This window comes from Fukomys damarensis, unplaced genomic scaffold (assembly GCF_012274545.1).
Source record: "Fukomys damarensis isolate Sample0158 unplaced genomic scaffold, DMR_v1.0_HiC HiC_scaffold_9, whole genome shotgun sequence".
In the NCBI taxonomy this organism is placed as follows: Eukaryota; Metazoa; Chordata; class Mammalia; order Rodentia; family Bathyergidae; genus Fukomys; species Fukomys damarensis.
The window spans coordinates 5,377,245-5,386,463 of record NW_022900921.1 but is presented as its reverse complement, the minus strand read 5'-3'; the positions used below and the strand labels follow the sequence as shown (position 1 = coordinate 5,386,463).

The 9,219-nt window shown below is 38.4% G+C and overlaps 1 protein-coding gene across 1 annotated transcript in view; it reads right to left on the bottom strand.

Moving 5' to 3' along the window:
• The window catches only part of Sec24a (SEC24 homolog A, COPII coat complex component), a 73,775-nt gene that overhangs the window by 41,399 nt on the left and 23,157 nt on the right, over nt 1–9,219 (bottom strand). The window contains exon 3 of the mRNA XM_019209883.2: nt 2,055–2,225. Within this exon, the coding sequence (XP_019065428.2) occupies nt 2,055–2,225 (171 nt within the window). The remainder of the gene's footprint in view (nt 1–2,054; nt 2,226–9,219) is intronic.

Below are 9,219 nucleotides of genomic sequence, written 5' to 3'. Positions count from 1 at the left end.
GGACGATATGCACATACATGAAAAAATGCTCAACCATCAGGAAAATGCAAATCAAAAAAAAAAAAAAATGAGTAGCATCTGACTCCAGTGTGAATGGCTATTAGCAAAAAGAGAAAAAAAAATGTTGGCCTGGCAAGGAAGTGGAGAAAGGAGATCTTTTCCACACTATTTGTGGGAATGTAAGTCCCCAGCAATTACGGAAAAGAGCATGGAAGTTCCTCTAAAAACTAAAAAATGAAATAGCAAAAGCAGTATGTTTACCACAGCAACACACAAGAAGCAAAAACACAGGCTCCTGCTAGGTGTGCATCACTGGATGGCTGCATAAAGAACATGATGGGTATGCACAAGGTATTACTAAGCCTTGAGAACAGTCAATTCTTGCCAGGCACGATGGCACACGTCTGTAATCCTAGCATTCTAGGAGGATGAAGAAAGAGGATTCCAAGTCAGAGCCCACACTGGGCAAATTAGGTAGACCATGTCTCAAAATAAAAATATAAGGAAAAGAAAAAAATGTGTGGGGAACGACCCTCATGTGACCCAGTGGAAAAGCTTTGTCAATCCCCTGTACAGAAAGAAAAAAAGAAAAGCTTAATTTGTCTCCTCCCAAACTGTCGAGGACTGAAGAATAATGCCAGGAACATCTGCTTTTGAGGTTAAACGTTTATTTCCAGGCACTTCTGCTATCTATGAGTTCCAATTTCAGCAAACAGCATCCACCTCTAGCATAGGGGTGCTGAACCTACAGCACACGGGCCACAGCGACACTTGTGTCACTGGAAGCTATAAAAGCTTCCTCATCACTGCTCTGGTGCTAACTCTAACAGTCACATTAAGACCAAGCAGACAAGTTTAATTAATCATTTCAATAAATTCAAAACTTCTTTCTGGTTCTCAAAATCAATTTTGGAATTAATATAGAAAACTGTAGTAGACCTTTCAATACAAACAACTGAAACAAGAAACATCAAGCATGTGAATTCTTCTTGGTTAAAATTTTAAATTATTATAGCTTCATTTTTTAAGTTATAATGTGGCACCCAGTGAGACAATGCCCTATCATACTGTTACTCATCATTAACACTGAACTTTCTGTACTTATAATGCTTTAAAAAGTAATGGTAGGGAGCCGGGGATTTAGATCAGTGGTTCTGCTGCCTGCCTTAAAAGCACAAGGGCCTGAGTTCAATCCCTAATACTCAAAAAAAAAAAAAAAAAAAAAAAAGGTTAAAAAAAAATACAAAAATAATAACATAAGCCATATTCAAGACTACAATGTGGGCAAGCTTTTACCCAGCTTCTTTGTTTTCCCATTTGCTTGTCTTCCTGCAATAGTTATATTACTAAAATCAAATTTCTTACTTCACAAAATATTTCATTTAAACTAATACTATACTTCAAAGTTACATCCCAAGATAAGCTTAAAATGTTTACTTACAGAAAACTTCAAAATGCTTATATTTTGACTTTTTATTTATTCTTATACCTATTCATTAATATTTTTAATATCATCAGTGATCAAAGCACAGCTATTTTTAAAGTCTTATTCCTAACACCATGTTAGGAATTCTCTTGCATTCACACCCAAAAGGTCAATTTTTTAAAAAAGTTCTACACAGTAACAGACAGAAATGGCTAAGAGGAGATGAGATAATGCCTGATTAGCATGCACAAAGCTCTAGGTTCAATCCCCAGAACCAGAAAAAAGAAAAAAAATAAAAAAAATAAAAAAGCTAAAAGTAGTAGTTCCCAAATGCTAGTCCACAACTCACTATCAGGTAATGACAGCTCTAAAACATTTTTTAAACTTTAAATTCCTGGGCCGGGGATTTAGCTCAGTGGCACTGCACCTGCCTCATAAGCACAAGGTTGTGAGTTCCATCCCCGGAACCAAAAACAAAACAAAACAAACTTTAAATTCCTGACTCCCCTCCCTAAATGAAACTAGATTTTTCTGGAAAAATATAATTCTGATGCATAGGATTCAGGTAATATTCATCATTCTGTGCTCAGTCCAACTTTAGGGATAACTTTGTTATATGATTAATTACCTTCTTGGTTGGCAGCTGAATTGAACGAAGGCTGGGGTGCAGCTCTGAGTGATACATTCTGGGGCACAGGCGCCCTTACCAAAGGTGGACCCCCAGCTGGAGGAGGCCCTGGAGGAGCTCCTGGCTGGAAAGTGGTAGGCAGAGGTGGATTCCTTAAGGAAAGGGCAGAACCTATGGAAACATTGGTTTTTCACATGTCACTTAAGAAGTCAAGACATTACACCTTGTTTTTACCAAAGCTGATATTTTAATTATATATTAAAATATATTATAAGTTGATATTTTAATTATATATTAAAATATATTATAAGTTGATATTTTAATTATAATGTATTAGTTTATAATAAATTATAAGCTATAGAACTATTTTAACTTCCTACATGCATATTCTACACATTTCCAGCTCTTTACCATTCTCATCAATTATTAAAGCACTATAAACTAGCACCAAGTCACTTTTAGGTAGATATGATTTTTCACTGCGTGATCATAAAAGTGTAAGACAACACACAAAACAGTCTAGCAGAAATTAACATAAATTTGATGTTATTAATTTTGTAATATTTTGTTAATTTTGTTAACAATCTGGTCAATTAGTATCAACTGACCTTTTTTGGCATTTTTAAAATACAGTTCAAAAATACAGAGTATTATAATATTTCTCCAACTTTTGCTTCATTATGCTTTGTTTTTACTGAACACAATCTGTTGAATTGATTATAAATCTGTGCAATGTTTAGTGTTCACCTAATAACGAAGTTAAGTCCATCTTTTATAATGGCTTGAATATTTTATATATACAGCTAGGAGTGTGGCTAGGAGGTGAAGCAATTCCCACCCAGCATGGTTGAGGCCTTGGGTTCAATCCCCGGCACCACACACACACAAAATTACATAAACACATTATATATTTTAAAATATACACATATATATATATTTAATATAGAGTCTAACTAAGTTGCCAGGCTCAAGAGAGACTCCTACTTCAGCATCCCAAGTAATTTGGGATGACGAGCATAGACAAGAGGCATTTACAGCATGCCTGGCTCTATTTTTTAAATTAAATATTAAATATTACATTATTAATCTCATTTGCCTCATAAAATAGCACAAATATTATACTGAGAACATTCCCAAGGTTGAAATTCAGGAAATAAGCCAGGTGCAGTGGAAGTTCCCTATAAGCCCAGCTATCTGGGAGACTGAGGCAGGAAGATATAAGTGGAGGCCAACTTGGGCCACTGAGACCCTGTATCTCAAAAAAAAAGGGGAGAAAAAAAGGGGGAGAGGCCGGGTATTTAGTTGAGTGGTGCCATGCCTGACTCCCAAGCACAAGGTCCTGAGTCCAATCCCCAGGGCCAAAAGAAAAAAAAAGGAGGAAGGAAGGAAGGGAGGGAGAGAGGGAGGAGCCAGAAAGCCAAAATGTATATGTAACATTACAAAACACCACTACATGAGAAGTACAAAAGCACTCACTAAACTAAACTAAGAATGACTCAGTATTTGTCCTTTGATCAGACAGTATCTCCTTGCCCTAATTTTACCCCTTTTCTATATGGACAGAAAGTTCAACATACAATTAGTACACAGTTCGTTGCTCTCTAAGGAGATTCTATGTGATATCAAAAGTTTCAAAAGCTATAACCACCTGTTCCTTCACATTAACCACATTGTTTCCACCTTCTCACTGTCAATGAAGACTGGCAGGGTCTATAAAGTATATAAAATGCAATCAACTCATCTACTTTAATTTTTCATTACAAGAGTTTTTTTAAAAAAGCAAGATTTTAGAATGGGCCTAGAGGTGCACACCTGTGATCCCTGCACTGGAAAGCCTGAGGTAGGATGATCCCCACAGGTACGAGGCCAGCCTAAGCTACATAGTGAATTCAAGGCCAGCATCAGTCTGAGGTACATAGTAAACCCCGCCTTAAAAAAAAAAAAAAAGCAAGACTTTATAAATGATAATGGCAATAAGTTTTACTAACAAAGTATTTTATAATCAACTTTGTAATTTATAAAACTAAAAGAATAAAAGTATCCAAATATGAAACTTTTCAAAAGCTTAATACTACTAAATTGTTCAGAGCCAAATTGAAAAATCTTTTCTTTGTTGTTTTTTGTTTTGTTTTGTTTTTTTGAGACAGGTTCTCACTATGTAGTTGAGACTGACCTGGAACTCACCATTTGGTCCAGGCTGGTCTCGAACTCACAGCAATCCTCCTGCCTCAGCCTCCCAAGTGCCGTGATGACAGGCATGTGCCACCACACCCAGAGAAAAATCATTGTATTGCTATGGTTGGGATTCACATGCCCCCAAAAGCTCTGACAGCTTGGTTACAGCCGATGGACTTTGGGAGAAGTGACTGAACCCAGAGCTCTGAGTTCACCAAGCAGATGAATCCACTGAGAAGTTCATTAACTGAATGGCTTTTAGCAGGAGGGGCCTATTTGTGGAATTGCCACTGAAAGTTCTACCTGCTGGTGGCCCATTCTCTTCCTCTTTCCTGTCTGTGCTTCCTGCCTGCCATGAGGTTAGCAGCTTTCCTCCACTGGGAGGGAGCTTGTACTGCAACTGTGGGCAAAATGAAGGCTTCCAGCCTCTAGGCTACTACTCTCAGGTACTTTGTCACAGCAAGAGGAAGCTGCACACAGGCAATAATGGACCATAAAGCTCCTAACAAGACTAAGCAGTGCCTTGTTAGCAAAATGAAAGATAAAGATTACTACTATGTAACAACCCTATCAAAGAAGCATCCTTCCTACCTACTGCAATACACAGAAGTAAAGGAACAAAGGGGCAATGTACATTACCAGCTCAGCATGAACAAGAGCACATGACACAGCTGGCCACCATGATGTAACCATCCAATGTTTAACAAAATACAAGTAAGCTGATCATGTAAAGGTACAAGATCCCAATGATGAATGTAACTGTACTGTATACCTAAAATGTACCAATAAACTCAGTGAGGAAAAAAAATACAAGCTGAGACTCCTCACGGCTTTACAATAACATTTTTAATTTTAAAATATGCTGCAGTTCATAAAAGATATTGAGGGCTGGGGATTTGGGTCAGTGGTTCCACTGCCTGCCTTGCAAGCACAAGGGCTGAGTTCAATCCCCGGTACCCCCCCAAAAAAATTTTGAATCATAAAAGATACTGATTTTTCTCAAATTGAGGTTTGGGGGGGCAGGGCTGGAGATGGAACCCTGGCTTTTGGGCATGCTAGGCAAGCATGAAGTTAAAGAATTACTATTTATAACACTGATAGCCAGAATTTCAGAAGCAGCCTCAGATCCCCAAAACTAATGTAAAGATGCTAAAAAGTGGCCTACTAAGAAAAAATTCAAAAAATTTGAGGATAGAAACTTGGTATAAGTTAGATACTCAGCTTTTCATATCAAACTATCAGGTACTATCAATTATGAGTTAAAAAAAGTAAAAAATGAGGATTTTTTTTCTAGAGGCCTTAGAAAAAAGAAAGGGAGTTATACATTTATTTGAGGTTCATTTTACCTGTATATGTATCTTTCTTCCCCCTTTGTATGAAAAAGTTCAGAAATGTCAGCACTCATTTGTCTCACTATACCTATGGTACAGTCAGTGTTCTCGCTACTTGAGGTTTTCTACGATAGGCAAAGGAACTGCAGACTACTGATCATGTGCCCTTATAAGAGAAGCGACAGGGCCGGGGAGTTAGCTCAGTGGTTCCACTGTCTGCCTCACAAGCACAAAGTTCAAAGTTCAATCCCTGGTACCCCCAAAAAAAGAAAATAAGAGAAACTACATCTACTCTTTTTTTTTTTTTTTTTTTTTTTTTTTTTGGTACTGGGGATCAAACTTGGATCCTTACACTTGCAAGGCAGGTGGTGGAACCACTGAGCTAAATCGCCCGGCCCTCCTAACCCTCTTTGATCCAGGTTTGGGGAATTTTAAATCTGGAAGGGGCATTAACCAACACTTCACTCCCTGGAGGCCTCATCTTTTTTCTTTGTGTCATTTAATGTTTTTTTTCCCCTTTGATCTTTTCTTTAAAAACATTTTTTACATACTATATAAGACATTTACTGTTTATTGTTTCCTTCTTGAACCTAGGGGATCGAACTCAGGTCCTTGTACTTGCAAAGCAGGTGCCGGAACCACTGAGCTAAATCCCCAGCCCCTACACCTACTCTTAAATTTGCTTGTTTCTTTCTTTCTTTCTTTTTTTCCTCAGACAGGGTCTCACTGTGTTGCCCAGGAATTCCTAAAAGGCCTTGGGTTAAAGCAATCCTCCTGCCTTAGTCTCCCAAACAGCCAGAAGGCTGGCTGAAATAGTTTTTACATACTATACTTTCCCAAACTTGTATTATGACTTTGTATAAATTATTCATGCTTTGCATTTTGTATCTATAAAAGAGACTGCTAGGACGGTTAAGTCAGATAATATGTGTAATATTTTGGTCAAATGGTACAAAATAATAAATGTGTGATGAATATTACCTATAACTATTAATAAAATGAACGTGCATTAATTTCAAGTGATCGATGTCCACACGTGGTGTCAAAGGAATCAGAGTAAAAATAACCTAAAGGATTTGGGCCTAGCAATTAGGTCACAATATTTCTCCCAAGGGCTTGGGGTGTGCTCCAGTAGAACATAAACAGGGCCAGATATATATATAGCTCAGTGGTGCTGCGCCTGCCTAACAAATGCAAGGTTCTGAGTTCGATCCCCAGTACAAAAAAAAAAAAAAAAAAAAAAAAAAGGTAAGTTTAGGCCAGAGATTTAGTTCAGTGATTCCACCACCTGCCTCACAAGTGCAAGGACTCAAGTTCAATCCCTAGTACCAAAAAAAAAGCAAGTTCAGCAAGTCTGAGGCCTAGGTTCAATCTCTAGTACATCCCCAGTGCCTCCCCATAACCCAAAAAAAGATTTCAATAAAGAAACTAAAAATTTTTTTTTTTGGTACCAGGGATCGAACTTGGGTCCTTGTGCTTGTGAGGCAGGCCACCGAACTGCTAAGCTAAATCCCCGGCCCAAGAAACTGAATTTCTAGAAGAAGGCTTCATATTTTTATTTCATCTACTAGGGCAATCGCTATTCAGTGAAATAGCTCAGAAAAATAATTTCACCAGTTAAGACAGTAAGCCTGATAAGGTCTATGCTGCATAAAGATAAATAAAAGAATAAAAAGGTAACTATTAGGGGGGCACAGTGGTACACGCCTATAATTCCAGCACTCCAGAAATCTGAGACAGGAGGGCAGCAAGTATGAGCCCAGCCTAGGCAATTTAACAATCTGATGAGACCCTGTCTCAAAATTAGTGACATTATACTAAATGATTTCACTAGGGAAGTTGTCATTAGCTGGTTTCCTTGAAAATATTTGCTGAGCAGAATGAACCTACAAATACCAAAAAGGAATTTTAAATGTTTTTCCAGAGTAACATTACTTTTATTGAAGGCCCGAGGAGTTGAGGTAACTAGCCATGAATTTCAAGATGGCCTCGAACGCACTAGTTAGGCCAGGCTGGCCTCAACCTCCAGTGTCATACCCAGCAAAGTAACATTACTAATGCAGACAAGTATAAAGGACCTTGTTAATTTTTTTAATTGCTTTTTTTGTGGGGGGTACCAGGAACCAAACTCATGACCTTGTGCTTGCAAGGCAGGCAGCAGAACCACTGAGCTAAATCGCTGGCCCCTTTTAATAGCCAAAAAGGAAAAGTAAAATAGTCAGATGAACCTACTCTGAACCAGAAAGGACCAATCACTGAGTTTTTAAAGAAAATAAAATGACAAAAGCCAATACAAGACTATGTGTCTTTCTCCCCAAAGTGATAAACAGATTCAACATACCCTACTGAAACTCCAGCTATCTTTTTTGTAAAACTTGAAAAGCTGATTCTAAAATTCTTACAGAAATGCAAGGAAGCTAGAAGAGCCAAAACTATCTTCAAAGAAAAATCAATAGAAGTCTTGCTTTCTGAATTTAAAGTTCCTACAAAGGTGTACTACAGTAATTAATATGTTGGGGGGGTGGAGAAGTACCTCAGTGTTAGAAAGTTTGCTTAGCATGTGTAAGGACTTAGGTTTGATCCCACATCCCCTCTCCCCAAAAAGGTAACTCTAGTAAACTTTTAAAAAAACATTTGGTATAAAATGCTGGTATGAAAATAGACCTATATAGATAAATTAAATAAAATTCTGAGTCCAAAAATAAACTTTATGCTGGGCATTGTGGCGCATGCCTGTGATCCCAGCCCTTGGGAGGCTGAGGCAGGAGGATTGCTGAGAGTTCGAGACCAGCCTGGGCTACATAGTGAGTTCCAGGTCACTCTCAAGTACATAGTGAGACCCTGTCTCAAAAAAGCATAAAAATTTTAAAAAATTTTTTAAAATAAACTTTATGATCAACTGATTTCTCTCCCTCCCTCCCTCTCTCTCTTCTTCCCTCCCTTTCTTTGTCTCTTTCTCTCCCTCTTTCCCTCTTTCTTTCTTTCCTTCTGAGACAGGGTCTCACTACATAGTTCAGGCTGGCCTTGAACTCACTTTGTAGCCCAGGCTGGCCTTGAACTCCACAGTGATCCTCCTGAGTGCTGGGATTCCAGGAACATACCACCACACCAGGCTCAATCAACTGATTTTCCAACAAGGAGGCCAATGAGAAAAAGATCAGTCCTTGCACCTAATAGTACTGTGGCAAATGTATATATATTCACATGCAAGAATAAAGCTGTACTCCTACCTACCACCATACAAAAACGTTAACTCTCGAGTGATTAAATACTTAAATGTGAGCAAAGGGCTCTGGGTTCAAACCCCAATACCAAAGGAAAAAGACAGAGTTAGAGGACAGACTTAAATGTCAGAACTAAAATTATAAACTACTTAGAAAGTCATATAAATCTCTGCCCACTCATGAACACTAGGCACAGCTGTGCTCAGGTGCTCTCCTCCTTTCAGAGATCACCTGTTTGCTGCATTCCAGGACCCTACACAGCCTCTAGGCCAGAAATATGCCCCAAGCCCAGAAACATGGGGCATCCCATTCACCTCCCCAGGCACTAAGGCAGAACAGAGTCAATACAGGTGACAAACGGTCCCTCAAGAAATGGTTCTGCTTGTACACCACATCCCTGAAGCACTGCCATGACTGAAAAAAAAAAAAAAAAAA